Genomic DNA, 22745 nt, shown 5'->3' on the forward strand with positions numbered 1-22745 from the left:
CTAACCTACACCACGTCCCGTTCACCCATCACCCCTGTGCTCACTGAACTACATTGGTCCCTGGTCCAGCAACACCTCGCATTTAAAATTCGCATCCTTTGTTTTCAACTGCTCCATGGCCTTGCCCCTCCCTATCCCTAACCTCCACCAGCTTTACAAACATCTGAGACATCTGCGCTCTTCCAATTGTGGCCTCTTGCACATCCCCACTTCCATCACTCCACCATTAGTGGTCATGCCTTCAGCTGCCTAGGTTCAAAGCTTGAATTCCCTCCTCAAATCACTCTGCATCTCTCCTCCTTTTAAGACCCTCCTTAAAATCAAGCTGTTTGTCATCTCCTAATATCCTAATCGCCTTATGTGGCTCAATGTCAAATTTTGTTCATGTTCCTGTGAAGCTCCTTGGGACGTTTTGCTACATTAAAGGTGTTCTAGAATGCAAGTTGTGTATAGATTTTGTGCCAATTCTCATACGTTTCATTTTGATCAACAGGTGTTGAACTATACATAGTGTAAATGCAGGAGCTCGTTGTCATGATCTGCAGATGACTTGTAACCCTATTGTCAAGAAAGGTAACATGAGACGGTATATATTCTGGGGTCTGGAATTGAGGAAATACATATATCTAATGCATTCAAAAAACCTTAATATTTGCATGCATTTCCTGCAAACTTTTTCCATTATAAATATCTATGTCCACATTTATAATAGAAACTCCTTGTGGAAACTTGCCACACTGTGACAGTGACATAAAGCCGGATTGATTTACGGAGAAGTGTTTGGGTATGAGCCAAACCAAACCACTTCAAAAGGTCAATTTCTCAAATGGGAATTTCGCAATAAGGTTCAAATAGAAATGTTGTTACATCTGCTCATCTAACAATTCAACTGAGCAAATGGAAAGAAAAGGCAGTTTTGTTGGACAAAATCTCTAAAGCGTGCAGTCCAAGTGCCCAGTTATGTGCCTTTAATCTGTTGGTAGCTTTGCTACTATTCATTGCAATATCCCAGTGAACATGTCACAGCGCAAACCCAACTAATCAGTTTTCACCGGTCGAATTGAAGAACTGACCAGCTCTGGGAGAACATTTATTTGTTTCGGTCAAGAGATCCAAGGCACGTTCTTTCAAAAGAAGGATTGGTCCAATTAAAAAGCATTCACAGAAATTTCAGGGTATGTTTGAACATCCTGAGCACACCCTCTCCCTCCACCTATGCTGTAATTATCCAATTGGATGATTCTCAACTTAAACAGCCCTTTGTCCCACCTCCAACCTAATGTGTTGGAATATATATTTTTTAAAAGCACACAATTGTTTTAATGCCTGTAACTTTTGTAACATGGGTAATGCAGCAGCCAATTGCGCACAGCAAGCTCTCTCAAACAGCAATGTATTAATGACCAGATAATCTGTCTGTTTAGTAACGTTGATCGAGGGATAAATATTAGCCAGGGCATCGGGGATAACCCCCCCTGCTCTTCTTTGAAATAGTGGCCATGGGATATCTTGGGTCCACCTGAGGGGCCAGGCGGGGCCTCGGTTTAACATCACACTCGAAAGACGGGACCTCCGACAGTGCAGCGCTCCCTTAGTACTGCACTGGACATGTCGGCCTAGATTGTATTCAAACCTTGAGTGGGACTTGAACCCACGACCTTGTGACTCAGATGAGAGTGCTACCAACAGAGCCACGGTTGACACCTTCATTGCTTTGAGCTTCATTTATGTTCTCTGTAATAAACAGTACTTTCTAATGCAGTTTTCTCAATTTACCACCAGAGAGGCTTTGATTTTACAGGCGTGAGATAAAGGCCTTGGATTCAAATATTCATTTTATACTTGTGTGTAAATTCCCCCAAACCCACAATATGAAATAAAAACAAAATGCTGGAAATACCCAACAGATTCATTGACATCTGTAAAGAAAAAAGATGGATTAATATTTCAGATGAAGACCCTGTATCAGAACCCTCAATGTGATGTATTTAGTTTATATTACATGCTCTTGTTTGAGAGCAGTGTAATCTCCTCCCGCCCTCCAACCCTCAGATCTCTGCGTGCCTCTAATTCTGGCCTCTTGAGCATCCCAGATTTCAATCACTCCACCGTTGGCAGCCATGCCTTCAGCTGCTGAGGCCCCACGCTCTGGAATTCCCTCCTTAAACCCCTCTCGCTCTCCCTCCTTTTTAAGCTGCTTCTTAAAACCTACCTCTTTGACCAAGCTGTTGGTCATCTGTCGGGATATCTCCTCCTGTGGCTCGGTGTCAATGTTTTTATTGATATCGCTCTTGTTAAGCGCCTTGGGACATTTTGCTACATTAAATGCACTCTATAAATGTAATTGTTAATCTGAGGGCTCTGCCTAGATTTTTATTTTATTAAAAGTTTTCTGTTTGTCGTATATTCCATCCCTCTCTCCTCCAACATTAAAGGCCTTTCGTAACTGAGCCATTCAGGCCTGGCTCAGTTCCTAGTTTGTGCTAAAGTACCTAATCCCCATTAGAGGCAGGAGGGGCTTCAAACTTGGTCTCCGTGCTCCTGAATTAGGAAGGGGAAACTAGGCCTTGGTTTCCATGACTGAGTTCCCTTGCACTGACTCCTGCTGAAAGAATCCGGCTCGGCCATACTGCCCCTCCCTCGTGGTTGAATAGAATGCCAACACTCTCAGTCAAGCGACCATGTATAATGGCCAGGTAGGACAGGAAGTCTTGCTTACTGTGCTCGGGCACTTGACACTATGGGCTCTGTTTTCCCCAAAGCATTTTCTTGGCGTACTTGGAGCTAAGCCCGATTTTTTTTTTTAAAAAGGCTCGAGTACGCCAAAAAAAAGTGTTGTAAGTTTCCCCTTAGGATCTCTCCATTTTGGCGTGGCCTAACCCATTTTGGGTGGAGTCTTGATCTGTGCCAAAAAGATCGGGCAGCTATGGTAATCAGGGACATAAGCATACAGCCACCTCTCAACACTTTAAAATAATTGAAAAACACATAATAGCAACTTACCTCCAACTCTGCCGGAAGGGCTTGCTGGTCCAGTCCCATTCTCGGTCCCCACCGGTTCGATTCTCTTGCCGGTGTGTTCCCCCACCCCTAGCCCTAGCCGAAGGGCTTGCTAGTGCATTTTCCTGCCAGTGAGTTCTCCTGCCCCGAGCCCAAGCCAAGTGATCTCCTCCCTTCCAGTCAAAGGCTCCCCTCCTCCACCTCTCTTACCTCCCCTGCTGCTGCTGTCTGGGCATCTGCTGCACTTACCTGCGCTGATTTCTTTACCTGCGTCGATTTGTTTAACTCTCCAAGGGTTTTCTCGAGAGGCTACATATGCTGGCCTAAGTAGAAATGGAATAATTATTAGCTGGCCAAAGTTTCCTAAATTGGCAGAATTGGTGTAGGTGGCTGGTAACTCCCCCTTTTGAGAAAAACAAACTTGCATTAAAAAAAAAACGTAGCTAAGTCAGTTACGCTGGTGCAAATTGATTGGGGAAACTGGGGATTTTTAAATTAGGCCAAAAAAAGCAGCCTACTCCAAAACAAACGGTACAAATACTGGGGAAAATTGAGCCCAATGTAACTAAACCCTACCGAATCATCCCCCAGGATCTTCCAAATGAGCATAGAATTTGGTCAACTCTTCTGATATAAAACCAAGGGCATGTCCCTTAGGCAAGATTCCCCAGACATGTCCATGAGTCATGCCCTTTGTGGTGGTTAGAGCTGGGCTTCAAATACCCAAGGGTGATAACCCCGAACCTCAGATTCTCTTTCCTCTTTTTCCCCCCCCCCCCCCCACTGCCGCCAATCCCCATCCTAGGCCAGCATTCAAGCAGATTTAGACAATGGAAGTACCCACTCCAATCAGTCCTAGGAAGGGTAAGAGCCATAATGAATGTACCACTTTGTGTTGTTTACCTGTTTTAGAAGCTACTAGTTTAATTAATTCCAAGAGCTTGACCAATGTTTCTCCAAGTTTCTATGATTAGGCAAGAACCCATGAATACACCTCGATTACGTTTTAGCCCACCAGACGTAAAGGCTCAAATGCCCCACTCTTGGTCTCTATGACTAGGCAGCCCAACTTTAGGGAATAATCTGTTCTGCCCTCATAGCCCATGGCTGGCCGTGGAAACTGGGGCCTCCTAATTAACTCACTTCTCTTTTTATATGCCAATTAATAAAACTTTACATAAATATTTGTATGTAATTTTCTTCAGCTTTAAATTTAAAAAAACAACAAAAGTTAAATTATTGTTTTCTAGATGACTTCCACTACAGAAAACCGAAATACTGCTGTTCGGCAAAATGGGCACAGTGGTGAAGGCAACTCTCGGGAGAAGATTTACAAAAAGGTAAATGTTCAGTCCCAACCTTTGTAACATGCTCATCTGGCACTTGGAGTCAGGTGTTGAAATTAATTTCAACCATGAAATGTGTATGAATTGCCATGCCTGCTCAGATCAATATGATGAGGGATCAACGGCATCATTTGCTCTCACTCTGAAATGAATGTTCACTTGTATATGGTGGTAACCGAGTTACTTTGCAACATTAGAAGGATAATTGCAAAGGAGATGGTTAATTCTCTGGGTAAGTATTTTGAATGTAAAATATTTAGCACTTGTTTTATGTTTTTGTTTTATTAAAAAAAACATAAAAATTAGGAGCAGGAGTAGGCCATACGGCCCTTCAAGCCTGCTCTGCCATTCAATAAGATCATGGCTGATCTTCGACCTTAAATCCACTTTCCCACCCAATCTCCATATCCCTCGATTTCCTTAGAGTCCAAAAATCTATCTACCTCAGCCTTTGAATATACTCAACGATTCAGTGTCCACAGCCCTCTGGGGTAGAGAATTCCAAAAATTCACAATCCTTTGAGTGAAGAAATTCTTCCTCATCTCAGTCTTAAATGGCCAACCCCTTATTTTGAGACTATGGCCCCTAGTTCTCGACACTCCAGCCAGGGGAACCATCCTCTCAGCATGAACCCTGTCAATGTGCATGTATAATTTTTCTTTAAGATTGGGATTTGAAGGGGGAATTGGGGCATTTAAGTTTCTGTTGAACAATGAGTAGAATGTTCAAGATCAGCACATCATTGCTATGGTTCAGCTTCCTCCTTTATCGCAGTTGTGTGACCGGAATGTTCTGTGTTTTTTTTTGTTGCAGGGACTTTGTGATTGGTTCTGATTTGTAGATCTTGTTTTATACAGCCTTGACTTGTGCACAGAGTAGCTTACAAATATAGTACTGAAACCATGCATTTTTTATTTTTGTTTCAGACACCATCATCTGCACTTCAAGGCTCAATCCAACTTGGAATTGGATACGCAGTTGGGAACCTCACTTCAAAACCAGGCCGAGATGTGTTGATGCAAGATTTCTATGTTGTGGAAAGTGTCTTTCTACCAAGGTTGGGTTTTATTTTCTTAAAACTATTTATCTCGAGACATTTCCACTTTTAACTCTGAAATTGCCAATGTGTTAGTACAACATATCTTCACTATGAGGAAACTGAAGATGAATTATGAATTTGCTTTGTTTTATTTTGCAAATAGTGATACAGATTTACTGACTTAGTAAATGCATCTTGCTTATGACTCAGAATTCATTTGTACTTTGTGAAAATATCATCCATAAATCATTGCATTAGTTTTGCTTATTATTAATAATGAGCACAGAAGCAGTCTTGTCCAAACTCGTTAAGCTCAATTGGGTTATATTGCATTGCATAGAAATTACAACCTGGAGATGGGCCATTTGGTCCAACAAGTCCATGTTGGTGTATATCCTCCACATGACTAGTCGTCCTAATCCCACATATCCTTGCCTACAGTGAACACAATAATAAAAGTACATTGGTTACTCAGATGCGTGCTGCGGAAGGTTTTCCAGGTGGCTGCCCATTGGCATCAAACAGAGCCATTCCTTCACTTCAGCAAAACGTGAGCCTTCACTGGAGACAGAAATAGTTGGCACCACTCTAATTGCAGCACACACTGATTCCAAATAAATCTGTTGCCTTCACAAGTGTAGGTGACTCCCCTCTTTAAAAGTGAGCAGCAGCAGCCCTTCAAGAGTTGCCAGCTCACCAGTTGACTTGTAGACAACCCAGTTCCAAGCCTGATTCTCTGCCCATGCCTTCAATGCACAGGAAGTCTATTCAAATGAAGGCAAGGAAGCTTGACTTACAAAATTCTCATACACCACTTTTTTTTTTTTTTTGAAGGCTTTATCAATATTTCCTTCCACTTTTCCAGGTAAGTATTGATTTAATCCCATATTGAGGGCTCCAGAGGCTTACCCACTACTGATAGGGTAACTGGTCTATACAATCAATCTGGTTTATTCCTTTTCTCCCTTGAACAGAAATGTTATGAACAACTGCCAGTCCTCTGGCACAACTTGCATATCCAAGGAGCGTCTATTATTTCCTTCCCATCTTCCTTCAGCATTCTGGGATTTATGCCTTTTTTTTAACGATTTTTCACCATTTTTTAAAAAGCCATTATTTCCTTGTCGTAATTATCCTTTCTGATTGCTACACCTCTTGTACTAGCCTTGTTCAGTCGAGTGCCTTTATCTTTGATCCCACTCCTTTTCCATTTTCATATCAAACCTTTGAAAATCAAAGAAACTGAGATCTTGGAGAGATGCATTGATTTTGGCTAGAACCCGCAGCTAATAAAAATGAAGACCAGCAGAGAAGGAGCAATGTGGATAAACGTTGCTTTTTGGTGCACCCTAATACCTACCTCTTCAACCAAGATTTTGGTCACCCCTCCGAATATATCCTCTCTTTGGCTCGTCATCCATTTTTGTCTGATCATGCTTGTGTGAAGCTTTTCTATGTTAAAAGGTACTATATCAACGTAAACTGTTGTTTTTAGAGATGCAGTTTAGCATTTACATTTGAAAACTTTTTTTTTCTCTTCCCCTTTAAGATGATCAATACAATTTTGACAGAAAAATAAATGCGTATGTGACAAATGTGTACATATTCACTTATTCATTGTTTAATTTGTTTTAATATTTTAAAACTTAATCAAGGTCTGGTGTGATGTCTGCTGCTTGTCGAGGGCTGAAGGCATGGAGACATAATAAAATTACAGTATTTTAAAAATATTTGACATGCCTGGAGTTTCTGTTTAGTGTTTTTGCTGCATCACTGATTGTTTTACCTGGATAATAAAAGATGATCTAAGATATCAGAGCTGGAAAAAAAAACCTAGAGTAACGAAGGGCAGAGAAAATCCAAAAACTGTGGCAAAGAAAAACAAAGACTTGCATTTGTACAGCACCTATCATGATCTCGGGACATCCCAAGTGCTTTACAGCAAATGAAATAGTTGAAGTGTAGTCACTGTTGTAATATAGGAAATGTGTTTAACCTACTGCTAAACCTACCTACTGTAGGTTAAAATAGCTGTTTAACCTACGCCGCCTCCAGGCCAGGTCCAGACCACCAAACCTCTGTCGTTGAGCTGTAGTACGCGGACTGTGTCTGCGTACATTTAGAGACTGAACTCCAGGATATAGTCAATGTCTTCACCGAGGCATATGAAAGCATGGGCCTTACGCTTAACATCCGTAAGACAAAGGTCCTACATCAACCTGTCCTCGCCGCACAGCACTGCCCCCCAGTCATCAAGATTCACAGCACGGCTCTCAACAACATGGACCACTTCCCATACCTCGGGAACCTCTCGTCAACAAAGGCAGACATTGATGTGGAGATTCAACATCGCCTCCAGTGCAGCCTTCGGCCGCCTGAGGAAGTGTTCGAAGACCAAGCCCTCAAACCTACCACCAAGCTCATGGTCTACAGGGCTGTAGTAATTCCTGCCCTCCTATATGGGTCAGAGGCATGGACTACTTACAGAAGATACATCAAGTCGCCGGAGATATATCACCAATGATGTCTCCGCAACATCCTGCAAATCCCCTGGGAGCACAGACACACCAACATCAGTGTCCTTGCCCAGGCTAACATCACCAGCATTGAAGCACTAACCACACTTGATCAGCTTCGTTGGGCAGGCCACTTAATTTGCATGCCAGACACGAGACTCCCTAAACAACTACTATATGCGGAGCTCCTTCATGGCAAACAAGCCAAAGGTGGGCAGCGGAAACGTTACAAGGACACCCTCAAAGTGTCCCTGGTGAAGTGCGACATCACCACTGACACCTGGGAGACCCTGGCCGAAGACCGCCCTAAATGGAGAAAGTGCATCCAGGAGGGTGTTGAGCTCTTCGAATCTTAACGCTGTGAGCGTGAAGCGATCAGGTGCAGGCAGTGGAAGGAGCATGTGGTAAATCGGTGCCATCCCCCTCGCCCTTTCCCCGATGAGTATCTGTCCCACCTATGACGGTCTGTGGCTCTCAGACTGTTCAGCCACCAAAGAACTCATTTTAGGAGTGGAAGCAAGTCTTCCTCGATTTCGAGGGACTGCCTATGAATGATAGGAAATGTGGCAATCTGCACACAAACTCCGTACTCCAGGAGAGTGTCAGCCTAGATTAGTGCCGTTTGACTTGGACAGGAGCATGTAAGGAAGATTTATCTTCTCTTTCCGAGAGTACTTAATATTTATTGATAAAGGAGAATTGGCCTTGGGATCAGTGGCTGGGCTCTTGTTTCAACAATAACATCTTTCAGTTGCATTGCTAGTATAGTAAGATGTCCCATTAGTTCTTTATATTAAAAGGACGGAACAATTGATGCCAAGCAGGAGGGGGGGGAAGGGAGACAGTGGAGCGGGTTAGGCTGCGGGGAACCAAAAGTGTGGGCGTTTTAGAAAGCGAGATGGTAAGGTAGAAAGAACAGACCAATTGAACAATGACCACATTTGTGCCTCAAATTCCTTGTGCTTTCCAACCTCTTCACACCCCGCCCCGCCCACCCCCACCCCAAAATGAGCAAAACGCATTTTTTCTACAACCATCGAGTTTGCTCAATTTAGACACTGGTTTCCCCAGGTCTGTTGCACACACCTATTGGGCCATAAGGAGGAACCATTGGGGTAATTGTTTTTAAAACTTGTGCAATGTAACATTGACCTACACTCCAGGGTGAATTACACTAGCATGTGAACAAACTTTAGTGTTAAACAAAGGAAGATGGGGGAAATTTGTGGATGTGCCAGTTCAATGTAAGCACAGTGCCCATTAGAGGAACTCAGAAAAATATGTATTCCAAGCTGCTCTGGCTTTTGCTGGAATTACTTGTACTGTGGTTATATTACAAAATTGGCATCCCATCTGCTACCTTAAACATTCACTCCTTCCACCACCGGCGCACCGTGGCTGCAGTGTGTACCATCGACGAGATGCACTGCAGCAACTTACCCAAGGCTTCTTCGCCAGCACCTCCCAAACCCGCGACTTCTACCACCTAAAAGGACAAGAGCAGCAGGCGCATGGAAACACCATCACATCCAAGGTCCCCTCCAAGTCACACACCATCCTGACGTGGAAATATATCGCCATTCCTTCATTGTCACTGGGCCAAAATCCTGGAACTCCCTCTCTAACAGCACTGTGGGAGTACCTACACCACACAGACTACAGCGGTTCAAGAAGGTGGCTCACCACCACCTTCTCGAGGGCAATTAGGGATGGGCAATAAATGTTGGCCTTGCCAGCGATGTCCACATCCTGTGAATGAATTGTTTTCTTTTAAATCCTCAATTTTTAAGATGAATTTTTTTTTAAAGTTACTATTAATCACTTACTTCTTCACAATGATTTTCAGTGAAGGAAGCAATCTTACACCCGCACACCGCTATCCAGACTTCAGGTTCAAGACGTACGCTCCACTAGCATTCCGCTATTTCCGAGAACTCTTTCATATAAGGCCAGATGATTATTTGGTGAGTTTTCTTTTTTGTTGCATCTTTTGTAACCCAATAATTTTATTTTATAAAAGGTCACATGGAAAGTGATTTAATTGGTCGTTTGGCAAAGATCAGACTGCATTTGGAAAATTCTATGCAGAACTACTGTAATTCTGGCCAATTAATCATGGGATATTATTGCCATAAAGGGGTACAGAGGTGAGCAGCAACTTGCATTTATATCGTGTCTTTAACATAGTCAAACATCCCATGGTGTTTCACGAGCGATAATCTAAAACCGAGCCCACATATGGAGATATTAGAAATAAAAACAGAAAATGCTAGAAATGCTCAGCAGGTCAGACGGCATTTGTGGAGAGGGAAACAGAGTTGATGTTTCATCAAAACTGGAAAAAGTTAGAGATGTAACAGATTTTAAGCAAGTGCAGGGGGAGGGGAGGAAAGAACAAAAGGGAAGGTCTGTGATGGGGTGGAAGGCAGGAGAGATTAATGACAAAAGGTATGATTGTGCAAGGCAAAAGGAGATGGTAATGGGACAAGTAAAGAAACAAAAGATGGGTCTAGAAGAGGTGTAAATGGGACTAGCAGAATCACCAGCTGCCATGTGAAAATATAGGGGCAGAGGTTTATGGTCTGAAATTGTTGAACTCTATTTCGAGTCAGAAGGCTGTAAAGTGCCTAATCAAAAGGTGAGGTGCTGTCCCTCGAGTTTGCATTGAGCTTTGTTGGAATGGTGTAAGAGGCTAAGAGTGGAGTGGAGAATTTGCCCTATCTTTCTCGATCCTTACATCTCATAGGTTAAGGAGATAGAATGTCGATCCCATTGTTCAGAGGTCCCAGATGCCCCATTACACTCGCTGCGCATTATCTGCTTGTACTTCAAGTTACAGCGCAAAGAATTTTGAGCTGGATGGGTGCAGGAAATGGTCTAATGCACAGGGCATGCTGTGAGATGTTCTGCTCCAGCAAGATCTGGGCCATGATAAAAATCTGACTGACTGTCAGAACAGGGTGTAATTACAATTCGTTTTGTCCTTCTGTTGCACCAAGTTGAGTGGGAACAAAAGGTCGCCTTTCAAAATTTGTGATGCAAGGGAAATTATAACAGCAATCAATATTAGTTCAGTAACTTTTACACTCTCCCAAATACTTGATTGTCGATCTATATGTCAACTCTCATTTTGAGCTTGTATATGCATTCCAGATGTGCCACGCACGTACCTATCACAAACCAGATTAGCACCATATATATAATATAATATCTGCAGTATTTTGCTTTTGTATTGTAGCACCATATATAGTTCGAAGTCATCCAGCCCATTTTAAAAATAAATGTTTTCATTTGTACCACAAATGTCTATGTAAACAGAAAGTTTCTCTTGTTAAATGTTTATTGGATTGAAAAAGATGCTCTTGCCTCCATAATGCAAGGAAAATGTGTACCGTTCTTTGTGAACTCTACAATATTATTGGAATAGTGATTTAATTCGAGCTTGATGGTCTCCGATCTGTTTGTATTAGAAGGGATGCTGCTTGTTTTCTCAATACTATGCTTGTTATCAATTATAGTTGTGTGTTTTGTTCATCAACAATGATATTGTAGATATGTGGAAAAAAATTTAAATTTCGGTGTATGAAATTATATTGCAAGTGTTTTAGAAAAGCTTGATGAGTTAATTACTTTTTTGAATTCTCTTTGCTTTCTTGCCAGTTTTCCTTGTGCAATGAACCGCTGATCGAGCTTTCCAATCCTGGTGCTAGTGGGTCCTTATTTTATGTCACAAGCGACGACGAATTCATCATAAAGACTGTGCAGCATAAAGAAGCAGAATTCTTACAGAAGCTGTTACCAGGTTATTATATGGTAAGCCATGAAATAATTAGAGCTTTCTAAACTTAGTGCAACTAATCCTTATTCAATGTTCTGTTCAAATGGCAGAATGGGTATTTTAACAGATCATTTAAAATCATATGAAATTGGATTTAAAAATTTGTAGCGACTGAAAACTAAAAATATATATTAAACTATATTGTAAGGCTGATCAGATATTTTATGTTGATAACTATGCATAGGCACTGTATGATATGGGTTGGATACAGATTCAGTAGTAGCTGTCAAAGGGGAGGAGGATAATTTGCAGGATTATGGGGGAAAGAGCGGGAGAGTGGGACTAACTGGATTGCACTTCGAAAGAGCCGGCACAGACTCGATGGGCCAAATGGCCGCCTCCTGTGCTTACTATTCCATAATTCTATCTGCATTTATATAGCGCCTTTAACGTAGTAAAACCTCCCAAGGCAAAAGGCAAACGGTGTTACAGACAAATGGATAAATTTGACACCGAGCCACAGAAGCAATTAAGGCAGATGATCAAAAATTTGTTTAGTGGTAGGTTTTAATGAACGTCTTAAAGGAGGTAGAGAGGCGTGGAGGTTTAGGGAGGGAGTTCTAGAGCTTAGGGCCCAGGCAGTTGAAGGCACGTCCCACCGATGGTTGAGCAGTTATAATGAGTGATGTTCAAGAGGCCAGAATTTGAGGAGCGCAGATATCTTGTGGGATTGTGAGGTAATGGCTTACATTACGTAATGGCTACATTAGATAATGGCTTCGGTCTTCCCAATATTTAAAGGAGAGTGAGGTAAAGAGGTGGAGAGGTTTAGGGAGGGAATTCCAGAGCTTAGGGCCTTGGAGAAGATTGTTTTGCAACAAAGAAGGATAACTTGCAAAGTAGTTTGGGGACATAAGCTCGCTTATGATATCTTTTGAGAACACTGCAAAAATTGCTATTTATGTTCTCGATTGTGAATAGCAAGTGGGACATTGCCTACTAACTGCAGCTTGGCATCTACTCGATTTAGAGCACGGCGATGTGCACAAATAGCTGAAGTTTTTGTTGTCTGCACAAGGTCACGATTTATTCTGTATGATCATTTCCCCTCTGAATCTTCATACTGCAATGTATTCAATGTGGGAGCTCTGTTCACACTTTGCTCAGTATTGTACTATATTCTGTAGCCTTGGAAGTGAGTGAGTGTTGCTGCTGTTTTTTTTTAATTTGGCGTTGTCCCCATTGTGACTGTTGCATTTCAATTTATTAATGGTTTATATGCATCATCGTAGAATCCTACAACACAGAAGGAGGTCATTGTGTCAGCTCTTTGAAAGAATGATACAATTAGTCCCACTCCCCTGCTCTTTCCCCATAGCCCTGCAAATTTTTCCCCTTCAAGTATTTATCCAATTTCCTTTTCAAAGTTACTATTGGATCTGCTTCCACCGCCCTTTTCAGGTAGTGCAGTCCCGATCACAACTCTCCTCCTCTTCCCTCTGGTTCTTTTTGTCAATTACCTTAAATCTGTGTTTCCTGGTTACCAACAATCCTGCCAATGGAAACAGTTTAGAATATAAGAAATAGGAAAAGGAGTAGGCCATTCAGCCCATCGAGTCTGCTCTCGCATTCAATAAGATCATGGCTAATCTTCTACCTCAACTCCACTTTCCTGCACTATCCCCAAATCCCTTGATTCCTTTATTATTCAAAAATCTATCAATCTCTGCCTTGAATATACTCAAAGACTCAACATCCACAGCTCTCTGGGGTAGAGAATTCCAAAGATTCCCGATCATCTGAGTGAAGAAATTTCTCCTCGTCTCAGTACTAAATGGCCGACCCCTTATTCTGAAACTGTGACTCATGGTTCTCGACTCCCCAACCTGGGGAAACATCAACCCTGCATCTACCCTGTCGAGCCCTGTAAGAATTTTGTATGTTTCAATGAGATCATCTCTTCTTCTTATAAATTCTAGAAAATATAGGCCTAGTCTATTCAATCTCCTCATAGGACAATCACCCCCATCCCAGGAATCTGTTTGGTGAACCTTCGTTGCACTCCCTCTATGGCAAGTATATCCTTCCTTGGGTAAGAAGACCAATAGGTAAAAGTTGACCTCCGCCCGAAACGGGGCACACCTTTTTTTTGAAGTTTTCCACCACTGCAACGCATGCGGCGGAGTTGCCGTCGATATTCGGTATTTTGTAGTACTTTTTTGGCTCTGGGTGGGAAGTTGTGACAGCTGAGGGACGGAAGTGCCCTTGCAGCAAGTCCGTCGCCCCAACCACTCAAGTGCCGCGCTGACGCGTCACGTCTCTTCAGTTAAAGGGGGGAGCCGCTGCAAGCTCTGCATACATTTAAGTTGGGTCCACTGGGCCACCAGGGAGGGTTTCGGCCGGGCTACCGGCCTGGCACCCAGAAGGGGGGGTACCAGGCTGCCTGTCGGCGGCCCAACCAAACCCGGGGGCATAATTGTTGGGCCGACACACACACAATCATGCCGACCGCGGCAGTGTGCCCTACCCTTCGAGGGCGGTCGGGCTGCTATGCCACAGTGTGCACCGATAACAAAAGCTGTCGGTGGGGGAACACCGATCGGCAGCGGGTTGGTTTCCGCAGGGCAACACCGGGAAAGGGGCAATTTCGTGAGGGGGTCCCCGCCAGTTTGTAAGGGGTCGGCGCCTGCACGCCACAGCGGGAAAATGGGCGGAGCGGTCGCCGCTCCAAAACTCAAGGGCAATTTACAAAATGGCGGCCACTCTGCAGAGAGTCGGCGGCCATTCTACGCCACCCCATGGCTGCTGCTTTCAGGTGACAAGAGGACTTATCGGTGGGGGCAATTTCAGCCCCCAAAACTGTACACAATACTCCAGGTGTGGTCTCACTGGGACCCGATATAATTGCAGTAAGACATCTTTACTCTAATACTCAAATCCTCTTGTAATAAAGGCCAACATACCATTTGCTTTCTTAATTGCTTGCTGTACTTGCATGTTAAGAACATAAGAACATAATAGGAGCAGGAGTAGGCCATTGGCCCCTCGAGCCTGCTCTGCCATTTAATAAGATCACAGCTGATCTGATCCTGGGCTCAGCTCCACTTCCCTGCCCGCTCCCCATAACCCTTCACTCCATTATCATTCAAAAATCTGTATCTCCACCTTCAATATATTCAATGACCCAGTCTCCACAGCTCTCCGGGGCAAAGAATTCCACAGATTTACGACCGTCGAAGAAATTTCTTCTCTCCACTGCCTTCATGATTACTTACTGTACCTGCATATTAACTTTTTATGTTTCATACACGAGGACCCCCCAGGTCCCCCTGTTACTGCAGCATTTTGTAATCACACTCCATTTAAATAATAATTTGCTTTTTAAATTTTTCTGCCAAAGTGGATAACCTCTCATTTTCCCACATTATACTCCATTTGCCAAATTTTTGCCCACTCACTTAGCCTGTCCATATCCCATTGCAGATTCTGTGTATCCTCCTCACAATTTGCTTTCCCACCCATCTTTAACATCAGCAAACTTGGCTACATTACACTTGGTCCATTCATCCAAGTCATTAATATAGATTGTAAATAATTGAGGCCACTGCATCGATCCCTGTGGCACCCCACTAGTTACCGTTTGCCAATTGAAAAATTACCCATTTATCCTGACTCTCTGTTTTCTGTTCGTTAGCCAATTTGCTATCCATACTAATATTACCCTCAACCCTGTGAGCTCTTATTTTGTGCAGTAACCTTTTATGTGGCACCTTATTGCATGCCTTCTGGAAATCCAAATACACCACATCCACTTGTTCCCCCTTTTCCACCCTATTCGTTGCATCTCAAAGAATTCCAGCAAATTTGTTAAACATGATTTCCCTTTCATAAAACCATGCTGACTCTGCTTGACTGCATTATGATTTCTAACTGTCCTGCTACTGCTTCCTTAATAATGGACTCCGGCATTTTCCCAATGACAGATATTAGGCCAACTGGTCTATAGTTTCCTGCTTTCTGTCTGCCTCCTTTTTTTAAATAGGGGCGTTACTGTTGTGGTTTTCCAATCCGCTGGGTTCTCCAGACCAGGGAATTTTGGTAAATTGCAACCAATGCATCCACTATCTCTGCAGCCACTTTTAAGACCCTAGGATGCAGACCATCAGGTCCAGGGGACTTACTTGGACAGGTTAGGTGAGTGGGCAAATGCATGGCAGATGCAATATAATGTGGTAGCAAAAACAGGAAGGCAGAATATTATCTGAATGGCGGCAAATTAGGAAAAGGGGAGGTGCAACGAGACCTGGGTGTCATGGTACATTAGTCATTGAATGTTGGCATGCAGGTACAGCAGGCGGTGAAGGCAAATGGTATGTTGGCCTTCATAGCTAGGGGATTTGAGTATTGGAGCAGGGAGGTCTTACTGCAGTGTACAGGGCCTTGGTGAGGCCTCACCTGGAATATTGTGTTCAGTTTTGGTCTCCTAATCTGAGAAAGGACGTTCTTGCTGTTGAGGGAGTGCAGCGAAGGTTCACCAGACCGATTCCCGGGATGGCAGGACTGACCTATGAGGAGAGATTGGATCGACTGGGCCTGTATTCACTGGAGTTTCGAAGGATGAGGGGTTCTCATAGAAACGTATAAAATTCTGACGGGACTGGACAGGTTAGATGCAGGAAGAATGTTCCTGATGTTGGGGAAGTCCAGAACCAGGGGACACAGTCTTAGGATAAGGGGTAAGCCATTTAGGACTTGGATGAGGAGAAACTTCTTCACTCAGAGTTGTTAACCTGTGGAATTCTCTACCACAGAGTGTTGAAGCCAGTTCATTGGATATATTCAAGAGGGAGTTAGATGTGGCCCTTACGGCTAAAGGGATCAAGGGATATGGAGAGAAAGCAGGAAAGGGTACTGAGGTGAATGATCAGCCATGATCTTATTGAATGGTGGTGCAGAGTCGAATGGCCTACTCCTGCACCTATTTTCTATGTTTAGTTCCATTGGGCTCAATTTTGGCCAGGAGTTGCTCCATTTTTTTTGGAGTAACTTGGTTTTTCTGGCATAACTTAAAAATCCCCATTTTCCCCAATCAATTTGCACCAGTGTAACTGAGTTGGTTACTATTTTTTTCGTGTTTTTTTCTCAAAAGGGGTGTTACCAGCCACCTATGCCAGTTCTGCCCATTTAGGCAACTTTGGCCAGATAATAGTTACTCCAAATCTACTTAGGCCAGCGTATGTGGCCACTTCAGAAAACCCTTGTGGAGAGTTAGAAGTAGGTACATCAGAGGCCATTCGGCCTGGGATAGGGGCGGGAAGCGGAGAGGACCTGCCTGCACCTAAACCACGAAGCCATATAAACCACCAAATCTTGCAAACAAAAAGTAATAAGAATTCAATAAGAAATAAAAAATTGAAGTAAGTCCTACCTTCATCATCAAACTCGGCCGGGAAGGCAGCGGACCAGCCGGTGCGGGAGGCCACTCGGCCAGGGGTAGGGGCGGGCGGGCAGGAGAACTGTTGGTGCTCCTGCCTGGATGATTTCTGGATCATTAGAAATCGCACCAGGAGGCCACTCGGCCTGGGCTAGGGGCGGGAGCGATTCCAGTGGCCAGCATCAGGTCCCACAGAGCGGCTGCAGCAAGACACGGAGAGGCTGGGGCATGAGGAGCTACTGCGCATCCATGGACACTCCACTGTGCACGTGCAGACATCCCGGCACAGTTTTCGGCGCAGAACGCTGGCTCCACCCCCGACTGGACTCTCCACGCTGTGTGACTACAGGAAAGAGGCCGGACGGCTGCCAAAGTGGGAAGGAAATTTTTCTGCGCACTTTGGAATGGAGAAAAGTGGCACAACTCCGGTAAGTGCGCCGAAAAATGGGCTATGCCAAAATTGAGGCCATTATTTTACCGAGTACTTTTTCTTTAGTGATTGTTTTAAGTTTCCCCCCTCCCTATAGCCCTTGATTATCTTATAGGGATGTCTTTAGTGTCTTCTACCGTGAAGACCGACACAAAATATTTGTTCAAAGTCTCTGCCATTTCCCTGTTCCCCATTATTAATTCCCCAGTTTCACCCTCTAAGGGACCAACGTTTACTTTAGTTACCCTACTTTCTTCTTGTATACCTGTAGAAGCTCTTACTAACTGTTTTTATATTTCTTGCTAGTTTACTCTCATAATCCATCTTCTCTCATTTATTTAAGTCATCCTTGAATGGTTTTTAAAAATTTCTCAATCCTCTGGCCTCCTACTAATATTGGCAACATTGTATGCATTTGTTTTCAATTTGATACCATCCTTTACTTCCTTAGGTAGCCAAGGGTGGTTCTCCCTTCTTAGTCTTTCTTTCTCACTGGAATATATTTTTGTTGTGTTAAATGTGTGCCATTGCTTATCAACCGTTTTATTCTTTTTAATTTATTTTCCCAATCCACTTTAGCCAACTCTGCCATCATATCTTTAATCACCTTTATTTAAGATCAGGACAGTGGTTTGAGACTCAACTTTCTCACCCTCAAACTGAATTTGAAATTCAGCCATGCTATGATCACTCTTTCCTAGAGGATCCTTTACTATGAGATCATTAATTAATCGTGTCTCATTATTCAGTAGCAGATCTAAGATAGTCTGCTCCCTGGTTGGTTTCACAACGTACTGTTCAAGGAAACCATCCTGGATACACTCTATGAACTCTTCTTCAAGGCTCCCGTGGCCAATTTGATTTGTCCAGTCAGCATGAAGATTTAAATCGCCTATGATGATTGCTGTACCTTTCTTACAAGCCTTCATTATTTCTTGATTTATATTCTGTCCAACAGTGTAGCTACTGTTAGGGGCCTATAGACTACACCCACCAGTGACTTCTACCCCTTGTTATTTCTTATCTCCACCCAAATTGATTCTACATCTTGATCTTCTGAGCCAATATTGTTTCTCACTAATGCACTGATCTCATCCTTTATTAGCAGTGCTACCCCAGCTCCTTTTTCATAAGAACATAAGAAATAGGAACAGGAGTAGGCCATACGGCCCCTCGAGCCTGCTCCGCCATTCAATAAGATCATGGCTGATCTAATCTTGGACTCGGCTCCACTTTCCCGCCCGCTCCCCATAATTGCTTATCTCCTTTATCGTTGAAGAAACTGTCCTTTTCTGTCTTAAGTTTATTCAATGTCCCAGCTTCCACAGCTCTCTGAGGCAGCGAATTCTACAGATTAACAATCCTCAAGAAATTTCTCCTCGTCTGTTTTAAATGGGCGGCCCCTTATTCATGCCCTCTAGTTCTAGTCTCCCCCATCATGATCAGCCATGATCATATTGAATGATGGTGCAGGTTCGAAGGGCTGAATGGCCTACTCCTGCATCTATTGTCTATATTTCAACATCCTCTCTGCATCCACCTTGTCAAGCCCCCTCATAATCTTATACGTTTTGATAAGATCACCTCTCATCTGAATTCCAATGAGTAGGGGCCCAACCTACTCAACCTTTCCTCATAAGTCAACCCCCTCATCTCTAGAATCAACCTAGTGAACCTTCTCTGAACTGCCTCCAACCCTTTCTTCTTCTGAATTGTCAAATACCCCTGAATATTTAATTCCCAGCCTTGGTTACCTTGCAGCCACATCTCTGTAATGGCTATTAGATCATACCCATTTATATCTATTTGTGCCATCAACTCATTTTATTTTGTTACGAATGCAGCGTGCATTCAGATAAAGAGCTTTTAATTTTATCTTTTTACCATTTCCCCTGCTTTGACCCCACTTTCTGATGCACTCTTTTTATACATTCTGTCCCTTCCTGTCACACTCTGGCTATCATATCCCCAATTGCTACCCTGCTCAATTGCCTTCTCCTTTCTCTCTGACTTTTTAAATTTCTGCTCACTTGGTACACCTCTTTCCTCTTTCCCTTCCCTCCCCCCCCCTCCCCCCCCCCCAAAAAAAAAAAACTATTTAGTTTAAATCCCTCTCTACAGCCCTAGTTATTCGATTCGCCATGACACTAATCCCAGCATGGTTCAAGTGAAGCCTGTCGCAACAGAACAGCTCCCTCTTACCCAGGAATTGAAACGTTCAGTGATTAGTGTACAAGGAGACTCAGGGGTCTCTGAACATTTCCCAATCTCTCCCGTTTAAAAAATACTCTGCTCTTCTATTTTTCCTACCAAAGTGGATAACTTCACATTTCTCCACATTATATTCCATTTGCCATGTTCTTGCCCACTCACTTATCCTGTCTATATCCCCTTGAAGTCTCTTTGCATCCTCCTCACAACTTACATTCCCACTTAGCTTTGTATCTTCAGCAAACATGGATATACTACATTTGATCCCATAATCCAAATCATTGATATAGATTGTGAATAGCTGAGGCCCAAGCACTGATCCTTGTGGTACCCCATTAGTTAGTATGCCAACCCTAAAATGACCCGTGTGTTCCTCGTCTGTTTTCTGTCCGTTAACCAATCCTCAATCCATGCTAGTATATTACCCAGAATCCCATGAGATCTAATTTTGTTTAATAACCTCTTGAGACCTTATTGAACGCCCTCTGAAAAATCCAAATACACCACATCCACTGGTTCTCCCTTATCCTGCTCGTTACAACTTCAAAAATCTCAACAGATTCATCAAACATGATTTCCCTTTCATAAATCAGTGTTGACCCTGCCCAATCCTAATATTATTTTCTAAGTGCCCTGTTGCTACATCCTTAATAGAATCTAGCATTTTCTCTCTTACTGATGTCAGGCTAACTGGTCGGTCTGTTCCCCATTTTCTCTCTCCCTCCTTTCTTAAATAGCGGGGTTACATTACTGTGAAAACCGACACAAAGTATTTGTTTAATTTTTCTGCCATTTTCTTACTCCCCATTATAATTTTTCCTCTCCATGTAAGGGGCCCACATTTACTTTTGCTAATCTTTTCCTTTTTATATACCTATAGAAGCTTTTACAGTTCCTCCTTATTTACTCCATCAAAACCGCGCATTATTTTAAATCTCCCCCTTAACACACTCTGCTCTAAAAACAATCCTGGCTTCTCTAATGCCTCCACAGAACTGAAGCATTGCCTGCCCTGGCATTTGAGGTGTCCACAGTTCAAGGAAGTCCAAGGCAATTTCCCTTTCCTTTGATTGAAGGAAATGGGGGACAATGAATGGATTATATTTCAAGCCTAAAACTAAATTCAAATTTAAATTAATCAAACCTAATTTTTTCGCAGTGGTAACTGCAAAGTTGTAGAAATACTGTTTGTTTCCTCCAATGTGCATTTTTCTGATACAGAGCTGAGACAATTTCAGTGCACTAACATTTGGAATTGTGTAATTGGGGCATGTTAATTTTGGTATCACAAGTATCTTTTATTTTTAATATTTCCATGCCTATTTTCTTTTTGTTGAGACATTGATTCCTTGATGGAATGTTCTCGTGTGCCTTGCCCAAGTGGCTATTGTTCATGTAAGAATCTTGATGGTCAACAAGCTATTCAACAATGGGGATATAGCTGACTTGATCCTGTCCTTGCCCAATGTCCACACATGCACTTTTGGCGGGGGTGGCAAGATAACCATGAGTTGCACAAACTCTTGACCAATTATCCACTCCTAAAGTAAGTGCCTTACTATTTACCCATTTCAAACCCGCTGATTCGAATGCGGATTGAACCTGGAGACTTCCAGAACTGTGTGTCCCAGCTATTCACCTAGATAAGTTATGGGGAGCACAGATTTCTCTCATTCAATCTCTTGTCCCTCAGTTGATGTGAAGCTGAGTATGCCTGTCTGGAGATTTAGGTGATTGTTTAAAACAACAAGAACTTTCATTTATATAGCTCTTTTAACATAAAACATCCCAAGGCACTTCACAGGAGCGTTGTCAAACAAAATTTGACACCGAGCCACACAAGGAGATATTGGGGCAGATGGATAGGATTCAAAGAGGAAAGAGAGGCAGAGAGGTTTAAGGAGGGAATTCCAGAGCTTGGGGCTTTGGCAGCTGAAGACATGGCCGCCAATATGGGTGCTCAAGGGGCCGGAATTGGAGGAGCGCGGATATCTCGGAAGGTTTTAGGGCTGGAGGAGATTAGTGATGGGGAGGAGGCGAGGCATGGAGGAATTTGAAAACAAGGATGAGTATTTTAAAATCAAGGCGTTGCTTAAAGGGGAGCCAATGTAAGTCAGCAAGCACAGTTGATTGGTGAACGGGACTTAGTGCACATGGGCAGCAGAGTTTAGGATGACAAGTTTACGTAGTGTAGAACGTGGGAGGCCAGCCAGGAGTGAGTTGGAATAGTCATGTCTAGAGGTAACAAAGGCATGGATGAGGGTTTCAGCTGCAGATAGGTTGAGGCGGGGCAGAGTCTGGTGGTGATACAGCGGTGGAAATAGTCTCCGAGACCCAGCTCCGACCTCTGCCAACCCCACCAGAAACATCATTGATTGGTCATTCATCTTTTACTGAGCACAAAATGGCTATCATATTCACCTGATGTAAAAAATCTCAGCTCTTCATGTGGGTAAATATCTTTGCACTTTTTAAAGATTTTTGTGAGACATGTGTTCAAGTTCTATATCAATACAGGTCTATCTTTTTGGCTGGGAGACGGTGCAGAATTTGAGCCTTTAGTTGATTGATGATTGCAGCGAAAAGAATTGAGAGGTCTTTGAGTCTGGTAAACAGAAATAAGCATTCGGGAAGTGCATTTGACAGCAGCACGGAATTGCTGAGCCAAATTCAATGCCAGACAAAATCCAGAGAGAGCTTGAAAGGGTTTTGTTGAAGGGAGATGTGATGCTAAACATCATGGTTGATGTATAATCTGTACAAACGCACATTTTATAATAGGCCCAATCTCCACTACTGTTCTACAAGCAGGAATACAGCTTTAATTAGTCAACATGACAGAAGGTTCAAAGCTAATGTATTGGCCATGTTCTTGGGATTACATTTATACCTAATGTATAATGAATTTCATGTCAAGTTTCACATCTGCAGTTAATTAAAATCAACTGTATCGTTCTCATTGACTGCTATGTAAATGCTCAAATTGCCTT

General features: G+C 43.0%; 1 protein-coding gene across 2 annotated transcripts in view; it reads left to right on the top strand.

Moving 5' to 3' along the window:
* pip5k1ba (phosphatidylinositol-4-phosphate 5-kinase, type I, beta a) overlaps positions 1 to 22745 on the top strand; it is a 206970-nt gene that overhangs the window by 100656 nt on the left and 83569 nt on the right. For both annotated transcript variants that reach the window (XM_070887204.1, XM_070887209.1), the window contains exons 2-6: positions 494 to 573; positions 4251 to 4340; positions 5274 to 5404; positions 9749 to 9866; positions 11563 to 11715. In XM_070887204.1, coding sequence (XP_070743305.1) covers positions 4251 to 4340; positions 5274 to 5404; positions 9749 to 9866; positions 11563 to 11715 — 492 coding nt within the window. In that variant the 5' untranslated portion in view covers positions 494 to 573. The remainder of the gene's footprint in view (positions 1 to 493; positions 574 to 4250; positions 4341 to 5273; positions 5405 to 9748; positions 9867 to 11562; positions 11716 to 22745) is intronic.

The sequence above is a fragment of the Pristiophorus japonicus genome, chromosome 1 (genome assembly GCF_044704955.1).
Source record: "Pristiophorus japonicus isolate sPriJap1 chromosome 1, sPriJap1.hap1, whole genome shotgun sequence".
Taxonomy (NCBI): Eukaryota; Metazoa; Chordata; class Chondrichthyes; family Pristiophoridae; genus Pristiophorus; species Pristiophorus japonicus.